Source organism: Callorhinchus milii, unplaced genomic scaffold (genome assembly GCF_018977255.1).
Source record: "Callorhinchus milii isolate IMCB2004 unplaced genomic scaffold, IMCB_Cmil_1.0 Scaffold8, whole genome shotgun sequence".
NCBI lineage: Eukaryota > Metazoa > Chordata > Chondrichthyes > Chimaeriformes > Callorhinchidae > Callorhinchus > Callorhinchus milii.
The window spans coordinates 20,427,879-20,444,803 of record NW_024704749.1 but is presented as its reverse complement, the minus strand read 5'-3'; the positions used below and the strand labels follow the sequence as shown (position 1 = coordinate 20,444,803).

At 39.4% G+C, this 16,925-nt stretch overlaps 1 protein-coding gene across 2 annotated transcripts in view; it reads left to right on the top strand.

Moving 5' to 3' along the window:
- ass1 (argininosuccinate synthase 1) overlaps nt 1-16,645 on the top strand; it is a 62,873-nt gene extending 46,228 nt beyond the window's left edge. The window contains exons 12-15 of one of the 2 annotated variants that reach the window (XM_042337137.1): nt 4,324-4,455; nt 10,433-10,589; nt 15,445-15,510; nt 15,652-16,645. In XM_042337137.1, coding sequence (XP_042193071.1) covers nt 4,324-4,455; nt 10,433-10,589; nt 15,445-15,510; nt 15,652-15,700 — 404 coding nt within the window. In that variant the 3' untranslated portion in view covers nt 15,701-16,645. 2 annotated transcript variants of the gene reach the window in all.
- Nucleotides 16,646-16,925: the final 280 nt, after the last annotated feature.

The following is a 16,925-nucleotide window of genomic DNA, read 5'->3' as shown; positions in this document are numbered from 1 at the left end:
TATGTATTGCCCCAATGAATGTGTTACATCTGGATTATCAAAGCCCATTATTGACAACCATAATAAGGTTTGTGAAGTGGCCACTTTTCTGTTATTTTGAGGCTACTGTTGAAAAGAATAGTTATTTATACTGATTTTATTTGAATGAATGCAAATTAAAAGCGGCATTAAAAACAAAAGCACAAGAATATTTCAATTTGTCACTGAATGCTGCTTCAAGTTTGTTACTGTGTGTGTATGTGAGAGAGGGGGAGATTTGGGGGGAGAGGAATAACTATATAATCATAGAAAGTAACAAACCATGCATCTTAGAATTTGTAGAAATTATAGGACATAAAGTCAGTGCTTGTATTTGCTCTGCAGTTTATTTTCACTGCACATAAATATAACATTTTCCTTCGGCTCATATGAAAATTGAGATAGGTTTTCTGGAGCTCTGCTAATTATGGTAGTGCAATAGCACCTCATCTGTATGTTGGTGAGTCTTGACCTGCAACCCCATTGTATTCTCAAATAGTTACTGATTTTTTTTTAAAAAGTCTGGCTTTTTATATGGTTGTACTTTGTGCTGAGTGAGGTGCGAAACTGTGATGGTAAAATGATAGAGTGGATAATCTGGACGGATGATATCAAATGAGCTGAAGGCTCATCCTGTGATGTAGCTTCCTTCTCTACCTATGGGGGAAGAAAAGTATCCTCTGATGTAGCTTCCTTCTCTACCTATGGGGGGGAGAAAAAAATACTTATTTTTAAATATTTATGTCTAGTTCCTCCTTGAATGTTAATATGGATCAGCATTCCAAGATTCTGTGAAGGGTATAAATGCAAGTTGTTGCAATCTGGATCTTGCCTCAACCCTCACCCATGCCATATCCTAACAACTTTCTTTGTAAAACAGTAACTCCTATTTCCTCTCCCCTCGTTCACTTGCTATCTTAAATTGATGAGCGCTCCAGGATGCTACCTCGCGTGAAGGACGCTGTATAAATACAAGTTGTTGATGTCCTCTAGATACTGATACAACAAAGCTCTCCATGGCCTCGACCCACCCTACCTCTGCGACATCCTAACCCCTACCAACCCGCCTGCTCAGCCGGCTCCGGCCTGCTCCATGTCCCCCAACCCAACCCCCCCCCCCCCGACCCCAGCTCGGATCTGAAATGCTGTACTCTGTCCAGCGCCTTGGGATGTCCTCCTGACGTCAAAGGCGCTATACAAATGTAATCTTGTTGTTAGTACACTGACTAGTGGAAGTAAGACAGTTCATCTCCCAGGAGAGACCATTTATCTCCCTTCACCCCCCATAGGTTGTAAGCAGCACAAAATGGAGGAAAAAATAAATCCTCCACTGTAAAATAAATGTCAAATTCAATTACACTCACTCGTTTTTTCTTTTTAAATATCTAGTGGAGAAACGATGCCAAGAGCAAAGCATTAGCAATTGTTTAAGCAGCTCCAGCTATCGTCACTGCATCTGTCAGTCAACCAAGTGTAAACAACCACTATTCTGTTAAAATTCAATCCCCCATCTCTATTGTGCTGAGTGAATCTGACATTCAGTTTGTAGATGGGTAAACAAAAGCCGAGATGGATAAGTAAACTTTGGAAGTCAGTAATCTTCCTACATTGCTGTCTAAAGACAGTAAATTCTAGACTTCCATTAGGAAATGAAGGATGACACATGTAGAAATTAAGTAATTGCTTGTCAGAACCAAGTCAAATAGTCTGTTCACTGCATGCTGGTAGGCACTCAGCTTATTATTGCGGACTTGATAAACTGCAGGTTGCTGTTATTCTCCTGCAAACAACATTATAAAAATCCAAAGGCAAGAATAGTTGCTAGCTTGACTCAGTCTACATTTGCCCCTAAAATAATGTGGGATGGATTATTCTTTTCAGAACAAGAGGAACTGAGAGAGGCTCATCCTCAACACTGTATCTACTACATGCGTAATGCTTATTGCAGAAAATTATTCTACACCGGTCTTAAACATTTGTGAGTTCTCATCTGCCTGTGCTTTCAGTGACACTAGATCAAGGCCTGGTACTTGCTTTCTCCAGGCAAAAGGCAAACAGCCCCGAGCCATTCTTACTTTCTCTTCATTGATCGAGGCTTCAGAGCAGCTCGCTCTCCCTGTCAAATGACGACGTAGAGGAAGCAGGTGCCTGACACAAGAACCAAATCATTTAAAAACTATTATTTTATCAATAATAAAGAAATAGTTCTTTACAAAATATTTGGGCTGAAATTCCAATCAGCGTGGCATGTAGCACCTTTGGCAATGACACCTTTTTAATGAAATTTCTCTCTTATAATTGCACATCGCCAAAAACGCCACCCGACACAGAGCTTCTCCACTCAGCCCAATCATCTAGACATTCTTCAAAAGCTGCAGAAAGCTGTGCTTCAGCTCCTCACACACCTCCCATTTAATGATCTAAAAGTGTTAGTCGCTGCTGTGTTGTCTTAACTAGCCTACAGTTATCATGAAAGTATTACCTTTTTATTAAACCATTGTTTTGTATTATATAGAAGCTTTCAAACCACAAGAGGTCCCCACTTGAGGAGACACAGTAGTTATCCAGTAACTCTTACAATTGTACATAATAGTAGGACAGGATCCAATTTGCATTGTACAGTACAATCAGTTTATAATCTCACACTGTAAGGAACCCCCCACTGTTCTATCAAATTGAAGTTTTTTTTACTGTTGATTGTTTTATACTAAATCTACCAGAATACGGTATGATTTTTACATCTTGCAATGCCTAGAACATCATCTAGTTTGCTGAATTTTTGAGAGCTGAGAAATGCACTTAACATATACAATAGTAAACCGTGATAGCGTTTAACTTTTCCTTCTGTGGTCTACATTAATGGAATTCCATTTAAGTTTGAACCCCATTATTACAAATCTTTACGGAGCCTATGCAAGTTCCCATAAGCCACAGATGCAAGATAAAAGTACTGTAAACCCCCAGTTTACTGGACTGCAGGTATCCCCAATTCAAGCCTAGTCAGACTGCGCCTTAAACCGGAAAAACGGTGCCTGTAGATTCCCTCTCTCTCTAGAGGGAAGGATCCTGTTTATCTAATACCGGAAAGTATTAGGTAAATAGTTACCCATCCCACCATCGGCATTTGGGCTTTCAGCCTCTCTGCCCTCACTCACTGTAAATCCATCTGGAAGTCCTTGGTACTTGCCCCCTTCCTTTCCCTTCTTCAAGATCTGCCTCAAGACCTTCCTCATTAACTGCACCTTCATTCATCGTTCTTTTGCTCATGTAAACCCCCTCCTATCCCCAGCTCAGATGCAAACCTTGGACATTTCAGCACCTTGGGAAACCCTCCCAACATGTAAAGTAGTAGTTGTTGCTGAAAGGCTTCATGGCAGTCTAGCAGCAACTTTCTCTGTGTTCTGGCCTTTCCTCGGCATTTCCACACACACACATCCCAGTTTGGAAATTTCTGTCAGACCCTGAGAAATTAAGCATATCCTCTAAATGTATTCATGGCGAATTGTTTTTCCAGGGGTAATCATTCATTCAAAAAAAAAAAGAAATTAAAAAAAAATTGGTCACTCAATGCAAGACTGCTTGTGGTTCACTGTTGTGCGCAATTGGCTGCTGCTTTTCACCCACAAAATATACAGTTAATTCACTTTACAGTATATTCTGTGCAGTAGCTCTTTGAGACGTCTCAAAGACATGATAAGGCGCTGTATTGAATGCAAGGATTATTATGATTATTATTATCTGGCCGGCTGAATAAACTCAGAAATGCCTGCTGGTTATTCTATCCGGTTAAAGAAATCATTGAGACCATTCGAAAACATCAAAAATACTTTTGTTTTTATTTTAACAATTTATCTTATTCTACACTGACTCTGAAATCTCGGCTCAGAGCTGTATTTTACAAACCTAATCAGATTTTTCCCTTTGAGCAGATAAAGGGGAGCTCCTGAACTGAGAGCCCAGTGACAGCTTAATTTTCACAGCTGAGTTTCTGTCTGCTCACTGGCAGTTGTTTAATTACAGGCTTTCAGGGAGGCCACTGGGCATACATTGAGGGAGATCAACGCTTAAACCCTGTCATTTAGTCAGAATGAGTGCAGATAGAACAAGGAATCTGGAAATTTTCACTGCAAGGTGTGAAGTGGACTGTCTGAGTCCCAGTGAGCAGATAATGACAGATGCATTTTAGAGCAAGCTGGGACTGAATGGTGCCCGACTTGGTTTCTGTCAGAAAAGTGATTATTTTTGTCACTCGGCAATAATTTTTGATGGTGTTTTTCTTTTTCTTTCTCTTACGAAAATGGTTAGGTATCTACGAGACCCCAGGTGGGACGATTCTGTTTCATGCTCATATGGATATTGAGACCTTCACCATGGACAAGGAAGTGAGGAAAATCAAGCAGTCCCTGTCTCTGAAGTTCTCAGAACAACTGTACAATGGTAAGTAATGGAGAAGGCAATACCTGAGTAATGGAGATAGTTAGCCTGAGTCCAGTAACATTGGCTGGCAGAGATACCAACTGAGCCTCAAATACAAGGTCATAAACTTATTTTACTATAAAATTCTCCTGGATCTATTATTTTTTTCTCTTAAATTCATCCTGGACACTCCATCGGAGAGAGATCTGGGGAAAGAGCAGGTGAATGGAATAGAGTAGATGGCAACGTGTGGAGCTTGTGTGAGCGCAGACCTGACAGGCTGTAAACTCTGTGCTGTAAACATTCTGTCACTTTAATGTAATATCAGTTTTGGTAATGCTTTAGGATTGTCAAATTCTGATCATCAAGCTAAGATGCTACAGTCATGCACAGATTTGTTTAGAGCAAGTCTTATTTTTTTCCTGAAGTATTCCCACACTGTGCACTCTATCCAGCTGCGAGGGCAGACAGGTGACTTGTTTCTAGGTTTCTGCTCCAACTGTTCCACCCTCCCTTTAGGGAAATGTCTCTTGCTTCCACTCTGTACTTCAATAGAGCTGAAAATTCAAGTCTGAATGTTTGTGTTCCCAGCAGTGCAAAGCTCCATAAGCAGCCCATATAGAAGTGAGCCACAGGACTAGCAGAATGACTTTCACTTCCCACCTATCACCTTCATGCCTTGGCCTTTTTTTTAAAAAAAACCAAATAAATTGACTTGAAATACCCCAGAGTCCTGGCCTGAGAATGGCGTAAGAGATGATCCTAAATGAAAATCTTTAATTGCCATAACTTGCCTCTCACTCCAAGGATTATTGGCTTTTGTCAATTCATTCTTTTGTTCAAATGAATATTTTAAACAGATTTAAACTGGTAAATCCTGCTTCTAGTGTATTGCCCAGGTGTTTAATCCTATTGTCTTTTCAAGAGCTTTGGGTTAATGGGATTTAATTTATTAATGTTTAGATGTTGGGTACAAAGAAATGGCAAGAGCCTAGGAAAACAAGGGGACAGCAATGAGAGAGATTTGTTTTCAAGATGAAAGGAATATAATTTGCACCTGTAAACACACGACTCCTCTTTAATCACAGCACAAATTGTTCTGTTTTCACATAATCAGATTTTCACTTGTAATTTAAACTGTTTATATATCTGTCTTTAATTATACAAGCAAAATCCATTCAGCAAAACTCCACATTTTGCATGGGGCAAACCTGAATCTGTGAATGCCCGTAAACACTTTAATATTTTATTTATTAAGCTTTTTTAAAGGCTCAAAACAACACCCTGGATTTCCCCCACTGATTGTCCATCTTGACCTGAATTATCAGGTGAAGCCCTGAGCGGGAGCCAGAATCCCAGATAACAGAATTAAGTTGTAATTTAGCAAATGTTCAGCCTCACATTGCACTTTACTCGCTGTTCACAGTCCAACCTTGGCAACTATGCTGTGCTGCATGTGGCTATGTTCAGTTACATATGATTGCAATCACCCCATGTAAATGTGTTCAGAACAGGACATTATCCTACTAATTTCCTGGGGGCATTTGAACTAGACAGTATTGTTTGAGTAAAGTTTAATAAGTATAAAATAGGTATTTCATATCCTCCTACATGAAAGGCTCTATATAGAGTCCGGTGGAACGTAGTAGTTAGAGCACTTGCCTCGCAAACAAGAGGAACCGGGTTCGATTCTTGGAAATGTTGAAACCTTAAGCAAGTTTCCTTATTCCACACATCTGTTTACCTAGCAGTAAGTAGGAATCCGGTTGTTAGTTGATTGGTAGATCGCTTTCCAGGAGGAATAATCTCTTGAAAAATAACATTGTAAATATTTCTTAAACTAATAATTTGGTCACTCAGTCCGCAACTGTTTGTGGGACACTGCTGTGTGCAATTGGCTGCTGCGTTTCACCCATAAAATACAAAGTCAATTCACTTTACAGTATATTCTGTGAAGGGTTTTGAGACATCTCTAAGACGTGATAAGGCACTATATCAAATGCATGGATTATTATAAGGATTATTATCATAGAAATGCAATTTGTTGTGTATATCATTTTGTATCAAAGTGACACTACTATCCTCACAAAAAATTGGACATTTTAAACTCTCCAAGACGCTATCCTGCATGAAGGGCGCTAATATAAACACCACAGTTGTTGATGTTATGGTATTTTGACATTTACATGGTTTTAAAAAATACATTGAGCTCACTTATGTGCTAAGAAATGGAGAAATGATGTTGGAAAACTGGAAGAGGTTAAAGATTAAGTGACTGATGGAGAGATATGAAAGGTTAGTAGAGTGGAAACCTCCAGCATACCTTTATTATCTACCGAACACTAAATACCTCTTTGTTGCACTTCATTAGTGACAGCAGAGTGGAGCAGAATAATGTTTGTAGGTGTGTGATAATGACTGGGGTTAATTTACTCCCTGTGGAAATCATTTGTCAGGGATCTGCTACTCAGAGCAACTGCAGAGCAACAAGTGCAGGAAACCTAAGGTTTAGGTGTTTTTTTTGTAAAATCAGCAAAATTCTTGTCAACATTTTGGACATTGATGTTCACAAATTGTCTATCCTACAAATACACTATCAATACACTTTACAGTGAAGCACGTTGAGTCATTTTCCTAACCTGAAAAATATTGTATCAAAGGCAATAAAAATCCCTTTGCTAATTATCTTAACTTGATGCTTTCCGGGCACTGACTCATCAATTATATCAATTACCCAGTAACACTCCCTCTACGTCTAGCAATGCCAGGTCAAAAACATCAGATATACAAGCTCCGTCTTGATTGTCCAGCACTTTCATGTCAGGCATGAGTCCTGTAGCTCAGTGGTTAGAGCACTCGCTTTGCAAGCGAGGTACCTGGGTTCAATTCCAGGCAGAGGGCCAAACCTTGGGCAAGTTTCCTTACTCCACACGGCTATCAAAAAAAACAATAACAAATTGGTCATTTTCAATCCACGACTGTTTGTGGGACACTGCTGTGCGCAATTGGCTGCCGCGATTCACCCACAAATATACAGTCATTTCAGCTTATTCTGTGAAGCGCTTTGAGACATCTAGAAGATGTGAAAAAGCGCTATATCAAATGCAAGGATTATTATTATTAACCAGCGGATATACGTTTTCCAAACACTGACCATAATGTAAAGCATGGAAGAAGCTTTGCTATAAAAATAATGATACTTGCATTTGATATAGCGCGTTATCACATCTTTGAGATGTCTCAAAGGGCTTCACAGAATATACTGTAAAGTGTAGTGACTGTTTTGTGGATTGTAGCCAATTTGTATTTGTGTGATGTCCAATTATCTGCACGGTTTGCTTATCTGCAGCAGTCCCATTTGTGCAGATATCAGCTCTCAACTGTACCTATTGTTGCTTGCGTAAAGCTTCCTTCAAAACAAACTTATTTTAAGTAAATAGATCAGGGTGATATTTACCTAGTTATTGACTTTCTTTTAGATAGCATTAGATCAGAGAAGGCAGATGCTGGTAATGGATCACGCCAAGGGATAAAGTGGGCTTTGTGGGAAGTTTCCGCGATGTTACTAAAAAGTAATTACATTGTCTGCATCTCAGGGGAATTGTGGTCTGAAGGACAGGCTGACAGGGTGTGTAGGAGCTTCATAAACAGACAGATGTGCTTCCCTTCTCATGCAGAGAAAGCTAAAGAAGAAATTGGAGACAGCCCACTTGAGATCTGATTAGAGATGTTATTTGGGAAAGGAGGTAAAGGTGAACATCAATGAAAATGTGCAGGTTTACAAAATGAAACATATGGGCCTTTGATTCCAAACCTGATAAGTACTGGGTCATGTCTCAACTATTCAGTCAGATTTAGTAGCAGAGCTGAGCAGAGTCCCTCATGGGACAGTTCAACAAGCTATCAGGAGGCCACTCTGGGCCCAGTAGAAAATAGGTTCAGCTGTTCATTCAGCATCTGAAAGACTTTGCAGGATGAATTTGAACTGCCCTTTGTGACTTCATTGTCAGGGTTGGGAGGGCTTTGGGGGAGTTGAAAGGAACCATTTTTCAGCCCTTTCTTTTCCGAGAGGCCTTCGCTTGTAATGACTGGGGACTCATTGGGTTTGTGAAATTGTTGCAAGATGTTTATATATCTTTTCTGAGTATTTTCTCCTCTCTCGGAGAGTCTGACTTGCTGGGGTGAAATTTTGTGTGTGTTTGGCTGCTTCATCCAAGTGACTGTTCTTGACGTATGAGAGTGGACCGTGAGAGTCGGCAAGTGTCTGATCATGCCTCACTTGCAGATGTACACTCATAATTTTGTGATTAGGAGCAGGAAGCCAGGCTGATGAGTTTTTTCTCCTCCCTCTAGCCTTAGCACTCATTGTTTCTAGTTCTCCTGGGTAACGTCACCAAACTCGGTGGCCTTTTGTAGCTCAGTCCTACACTGAGCCATGAGCTATCACTCCATTTGGCCACCTGTGGAACATGTTCCTGATGTAAACCTGCCACCCCACCCCCTCCCCCCACCAAATTGAAGTAAATAAAAGCTTGATTGTGGTGGACGTTTATAAATAAAAAGGGTATCTACAATTTTTCAAAAGTAGTTTTGGTAAAAGCAGCAATTTATATAGCAATTAATAGAACCACAATAGTTTTTCAAGTTTGAAGAGTAATATTTTACTCATGTTGTTTACAAATAGTCGTAATGAAGACAAATGATATTTGATTTCAAAAAATCACTGAAGTGTTTATAAATGCTCTATTCTAGTTTGTCCTTAATTTGTTTTTGACCTTGTTAGGTAGGATGGTTATGATTTCAGAGCAATGAAGTTAGCTTCACATGCGTGTGAACTCTTTCAATATGCCAGTACATTGTGTAATTGTTCTTATTATTGCAAGAATTCTAGTTTTATTTGTAATATTGGCATTTGATATAGTGCCCTTCACGTCTCAAAGCAGTTCAGAGAGTTACTGAAAAGGGCAGTGACTGTATTTTGTAAGCGATCACAGCAGAGAAATTGCATACAGCAATGTCCCATAAACAGTCATGTTTGTCATGACGTGAGTGACCAGTTTTATTTGGGGGATTGTTGGTCAGGACACCGGGAACGAGGAACTCCCTTCTATATTCAAATACCATCTTGGGATCTTTAAAATCCACCTCAATAGGACAAAGCCTTGCTTTAACATCTCAACCCAAGGCCGGCATCTCCGATAATGCAGTGCATCCCCAGCACTAAATTGGAGTGTCAGCCCAGACAATGTGAGTTCCAAGTCCCAACGTGGGACTTGAGCCTCCTACTCATAAGTGAGAGTGCTATTGACTGAGCCAGGCTGACACCTTCTAGTCATAGACAGAACTGAGACTATAACTTCTATAGGTACCTTTTTTTAGACCTTTTTTTAATCAAGTTTGTAGCATTTCTTCAAACAATGACTTGTACTGACTAAATGCATGTTTGGGGCTTGAAAATGTTAGTGGGAAACACATCTACTGGACACATTGTTAAAATGTTATTGTAAATATGACAATGTTCACACAAGGTAAGAGTTTCAAAAGAACTAAAATATTATTTAGGGTACTTATAATTCCTTTACATCTTTACATCACAGCGCCTTGGGACGTCCTCCCGACGTGAAAGGCGCTCAATAAATGGAATCTTGTTGTTGTTGTTGTAATGGGAAAGCGAGCCAGTACAGTTGAGAATCAGACGTTACAGGTTAAGGAATCTTTGTAGGAGATTTCTCACTCAGTTATGATCTGATTCGATTGATGCAAAAATTGTCTTCAGTCAATATTGTTCAATGGTCTGAATGTGAACAACTATGTGGAAGCTAAAGCCAGAAGAGGGAACAGAATTTGTAATTCAGATGACTATTATACACAATTAGACTACTGATGTGTAACGTTATCTGAACCCTATCAGACTACAGTTTGTAATAATCATAATTAATATTTATTCAATATGTATTTGCTTTTTTTGCTGATTTATTCTGTTTGTTTTCCCTGCTAGGGTTTTGGGACAGCCCAGAGTGTGAATTTGTTCGCCACTGCATCAACAAATCACAGGAATACGTGCAGGGTAAAGTGCAATTGTCTGTCTACAAAGGAAATGTCTACATACTGGGTCGTGAGTCGCCCTCTTCCCTGTACAACAGAGATCTAGTCAGGTATGTAACACAACAAGCTTGGTTTATGTTTTAATGTTCAGTGAGCTATCCACTAAGATGGAGCCGACTTAAACACTATTTCACTGCTATTTAGCTAAGGATCTGGGTGAATGGTCAAGGCCAGAATGCAGGATAACAACTCTGAACAGAGAAAACACAATATATCAAGAAGTGGTCATTAGTTCGCTGCTGATATCACCTCCTGTTTCACTGCACATGCGCAAAGTAATGTCAAAGACCTAATGACCTGACAGGGTGGGTGGGATCTTAGGACAGACACCTGAATCCAGGTCCAATTTACACAAAATTCTTAGCTTCCCATGCTAAAATAAACTTCCAAGTCATTACGTTTCCCCTGTTCCACATCAGTCTTGACATCGGCCAGCTCCTCACATGCACTGTGAAACTAGCTATCAAGCCTCGTTGGGAGTTTATGCAATTATAACAAGTGTATAACTCCACTATGTAACCTTATACTGAGAGTTGTTGCTTTTAGTGTTTGTCTTCACTGCAGCACTGAGTTTGATGTCTTATCAGTGGACACAATGCATTACAATTTATAGAGTATCTTAATTTAAAGTTGGTCACATTCTTCAGGAATAGGGTCCACACTAACTCCTCTGTTTATTTGCTTACATCTCATATGCAGCTATTTCACTGCCATTATTGTCATTATTGATTTTAATCTGATTACCATTCCAAAAAAATCAATGATAACACATATGGATTAATAACCCTGAACAACATTCAGTGGATCGATATAGATTTGTGCAGTTTTTTTTTGCCATCCTAAACAATAAAATTATCCGTTCTTGTCTTCAAATATGGTTGTTTTTGTGCCCAAATTGTGTTGTGCAGTTTATTTCCTACGGTTGAGAATACTTACTAAAAGGAAAGTGTTTATCCCTGTGAAAAAGGTATCGATTGAGTTCAGGTAGGATAAATACCACATCTGATTTATCTCTTTTATCATCAAAATGTGTGCAGAGTAACCCTTAATAATCCCCTCTTTCTGGCTTACACTCAGAGAAGGAGCTAAATGAATAAAGTAAAAGTAATCAGCAGCATTTATTCCCTGTCAGATCCAAAGCATTTTCTCTTTCAATTTCTACATCAGTGGCTTTAAAATGTTTGAATGATGATGGAATCATACTAATAAAAGAATAGTAGTTAGCAATACAGGAGGGTGGAAGTGACTGGTCACAGTAGGTATAAAGTAATGTAATTATACGGCACATAGCCCACTCGACTGCACAAAAATAAAAGCACGGATTTCTGGAGACATCCAGAACCATTGTAAGTTCTTCCAAATTGCTTGTTTTTTATTCTTGCAAATAATTCATCAGCCAAAACGTAGACAGTAACTGCTGTGGTGTTTTGAAATCTATACAGAGTGAGATTAAGAAAAGCAGACCGTTAAAATGAGAGACCAGGGTTTTATTTATTTAAACTGTACTTACTGCCTTAATTCTTCCTTTCCTCCCCTACCCCCCAACCCTGTCTCTCAGTCTGACTGGACTACACACACCACCTGCAACTGTGAGGGCAGGTGGCAACAAGCTGCTCCCAGACCTCTGTCAATTCTGCTGAGAATTGTACCAGAAGCCATGTCAGAACAGTCCAAGGGAGACAAACACACCAATTTTTTCTCTGTGGGTTAGCGGCTGACCCCAGGCTGAGATCAGTGAAGTCACTACTGGGACCTGCCTGGTGTCTATGATTCTGCCACACTAGGCAAGGCATTTGAACCCACTGAACCGAGCATTAAGAGAGCTCCAGAAGACATTTAAGTGCAGTATATCATTGTCAGCAGAGATTCTGTGTTTGCGTCAGGACATGCATCAGAGTATTAACCTCCTTTTGGAACATCATTGCTGCAGTATTGCCAGGGAACAAGTTGTAGCAGATTACAGAGAAACGCTATAAAACCGCAGTGTATAATGTACTCAGCCTAACTTTCGCCCAATCTTAACCCTTAAAATTTACGGTTAGGCACAATTGGTGAAATTGGTATTTTTAACACAGAAGACAGTCCTTGTTATGAAAAAAAACTTAAGAACTTTCCACTCTGCAGAATATAACATTTTGAGACAGAAAAGTCTCATGGATGAAGGCTAGGTGGAATTTCAGACATCCAGCATATAAATTATAATAATAAACCTTACATTGGATATAGCGCATTATTACGTCTTAGATACGTTTAAAAGCGTTTTACAGAATATAGTGTAAAGTGTAGTGACTATATTTTGTTGGTGAAACACGGCAGCCAATTGCATACAGCAGTGTCCTACAAACTCGTAGTTTAGTGACCACATTATTATTTTTGTGGGAGGGATTATTACCCCGGAAAAGTGATCCAGCAATCGATTAACAAGTGGGTTCCCACATACTGTTAGGCAAATAGAGGGGTGTGGGGTAAGGAATTTATGAATTATGAGAATTAAGGAAATTATGGGAAAAAAGGAAATTATGAACCACTCAAGCTTCCTGCTCATTGTTTGTAAACATCATCTGAACCCAACTGTTGTTACTCCACTGAACCAATCCTAGCTATGTGTCTGTCTGTCTGTGTGTATGTTAGTCTGTGTGTCTGTCTGTCTGTGTATCTGTGTGTCTATCTGTATTTCTGTGTCTCTCGGTCTGTATTTCTGTGTCTCTCGGTCTGTATTTCTGTGTGTGTGTATGTGTAATATTAAGAAGGTGAAGTTAATAAGAGTGGTTTTATTGTGATTTTAGCTTGTACATGTTCTTATAACTAGTATCACGACAGGACAGTGATGGCTGACATGTGACATGATCTGAATGACTGTTGTACCACCTGATCTGATCTGCAGCAATACAGTTTTTATTTCACTGTGTGTTGCAGGTGAATGGCTTTCCTGGATATAATAATACAATTCTCAGTCCCTTTCAGTTAGCCAATTGCCTTAAACATCTCTGTGTCCTTGGCACTCTAACTTTCCTTTTGACAGCCATTCTTTAACTGCAACTTTATAATGTATTGAAACCTCAAATTCATCTCACGCTCTGCAGATCACCAGTATGTGATACCACTGCTTTAAATTTTTCATTTAAAAAAAAACCTGTGGTTTAACTGGAAGATTTCATTTTATTAGCTCCGAGTGTCAAAGAATAAAAAAAAATCAATCGGTTGAACAAAAGTTGTCCATTGAAAAGCTGTGTCAATACTTTGCGGCTTTTAGACTTGCTTTCCGACAGAGTGAGACTACAATAAAAGTCTGAGGAGTAAAATTAAAGTGATGCATGTTTCATGGACATGTTGCTGTCAACACACATTATATTTGAGCTGCTTATTGATCCTGATGAATGTGTAGAAGCAGTTGACCCTACGTTATAGCAAGGGTGGAACAGATTGATGTATTAGCAGACACAGAAACTCGGATACAAAAACATTTAGCAAATAGCAGCTACCCCAGGGTAGAGATTCCCCTGGGACTTCCCCTAGGTCATCAATCTACTCATAAACGCTCTGTATTAATACTAAGACAATGGAGAAGTTAAAGTTTATTTTTAAGTAAACAAAACGTGCAGCTCTGAGCACTGGCTAGATGGTGTGGAGACATCACCATCTGGTGTATTGCAATTTTTACACTCAGACCTGCAGGTTTGCAGTGTAAATGATTTTAGATGTTTTATTGGTGCTAAGACAAAGATATTTACAAGTATTTTTACACTAAAATTGTCCAAAGATTGTCACAAATTTACAATTTTTGCCAAAAGAACCAGAGGCGAGGAGAATTTTTCTCACGTAGCGATTTGTTCAGATCTGGAATACATTGCCTGAAAGGCTGGTGGAAGCCGATCCGATAAGAACTTTCAAGAGAGAAGCGGATAGATATATTTGGGAAGGACAATTTTGCAGGGCGATTAATTTGGGCAGCTCTTTCAAAGAGCCAGCGCGGACACGATGAGCCAAATGGCCTCCTTCTGTGCTCTATGATTCTAATTGAACTTTGCTCTCTGGGTGTAAAATGATTTGTTCCTCTTTTCTTCAGAGATGCAGCCCACACCAAGCCTTGCTCTCAGCCTCTATTGATAGCTGGTCACTGGAGTGTGTGAGAGAGTGACAGATCCTCTCATCCACTTATTTTTCGTCTCCTTAGTGGCGGAACTCAGCGTGTGGGGGGTGAATTATGGATGTGAACTCCCTTCTTACCGAGGTGCTCTCAACATGTACCGCCACCATGGCCTGGATCAGATTTGGTCTGGGCGCTGCATGTTTGTGGTTGCTGTCAGGACAGGGACAGAAAGGGGGTCGTGGCAACTGTTCTGCACCAGAAACGACCATGTTTTGACAACTTGAGTAACTTCTTAATTATGCAATACAGCAGCGTAATACAGGGCATTATAACACAGTGCTTCGGATGCAAAATATTAGACACCACTAATTATAAAATTATAATTATGCATCGTAATGCCTCTGCTAAAAAAAAAGACTGTCGACTGTGCTTCCAGCTCATCAGGTTGCCGAGGACATCATTTCCGCCTTTCTTTTCACGTGCCTAGCACACGGGGATCCAGCCAGACTTCACCACAAGCTGTGCACAATTGGCTGCCGCGTTTCGCCCACAAAATTACAGTCAATTCACTTTACACCATATTCTGGGAAGCGCTTTGAGACTTTGTGACGACCTGATGAGGAGCTATATAATGATATAATTAATCCTTGCATTTTATCAAATGCAAGCATTATTATAAATGGTATATGTGGGCGGTGGGCCTTAAATCATAGAATAATACAGCACAGAAGGAGGCCATTCGGCCTATCGTGCCTGTGCCATACTGTCAGCTTGAGGGAGGGACTCATTATTAATTTTTATTTAATTGTTTTCAGCATGAACGTCCAGGGTGATTATGACCCATGTGATGCAGGTGGATTTATTAAGATCAACGCTGTGAGGTGAGTGTTGTGGAGGCTTTATCTTTCAATTTGCAATTAAGAAGCTTTTCTGTGACTCACCAAATGCCCTATTTGGGATTTTAACCCTTCAAACCACTCTATTTTATTGTTGTGACTAAAAATCCAATTCTGTTTTAACAGACTGAGGGAACACCACAGACTTCAGAGCAAGAAAGATTGTAAAGCCTAAAGCCGTGATGCTAATCATCTGACTCTCGCTGACGCATTTTAATTTACAAATTAACTTCTTTAATTTCTGTAGAGATTAAGTGCAGATCTCCCGGTATTTTCAACCTTGTACTAATTTCACTTCCAATAATATGGATTCACTTTGGGCACAAAACCCTGAGAAAACGTGTGTACCCGCCTTGTGTCCTCTTTAAATGGTGGTGAAGCTCAAATACTCTGACATCGGGCTTTGATTTGTTCTAATCATTTCAGCACGGGCAAAAAAATTGTGGATAAATTTTGCTTTCTGACCTGTGGCTGTAAATGTACCATTTTTGATCGTGCTGATTCAATTAATGATCCTTGATCAGAAAAAACATTTAGGCTGAATAATAAAAATTCTTGCATTTGATATAGTGCCTCATTGTGTCAACAAAATGCCCTGCATCGCTTCACAGGGTTTAATATAAAGGGTAAATGATGTACTGTAAAGTGCAATGACTGTATCTACATAAACCTTTGGACGGTTTCATATTGAAGATCAGGAGATTTCTTTGCTGAAAAATATCAAGAATTTAGTTTCCCATCAAACAATATAAATTCATTCACTGTAGCTACTTTTGAAAGCTTGAATAACAATGAATCTATACACTGTTTAAATAAAGGGAGGTTTTCCATATTACGGGAAGAATATAAATTACACTGGATTTTTTTTCCTCCCTGTATCTTGTTTCTTGACACTGAAAAATCAATTTGAAATGAATGGCTTTTGTCTGGCTCCGGCTTGTACTGTATTGTGTTTTGTTTCGAATTATATCGTCATCACCAAAATGTTAGCGCTTGGGAAGTGAAACATTTTCTACCTTGTATGGAATGTCCATATCAAATGCTCGCAGATCAGACAGAGGTATGTTAATACAAGCACTAACCATGTAAGACAGTACATTAAAATGCTATTTAAAAGGCTGATAATTTTTTTTTAACCGTCTGTTTGATTACACAGTTCCATTTAAAAAATAAAGGAAAATGACTGCCCACACGCCATCTGTATTCCAGATGATTTATGCCCAAAGTAATGTTACTTCATCAAACCCAGAATTCATTTTAGTGAGAATCACACAATGGATAAGCAGCAGAATTGGTCTTTTTTTTTAGTGGCTCCATAGTGACTGTGGGTACAGCATTGCCCACCACAGCATCAAACCAACCTGAGCAAAAATGCAAATATTGCAGGGCAGCGTCCTTGT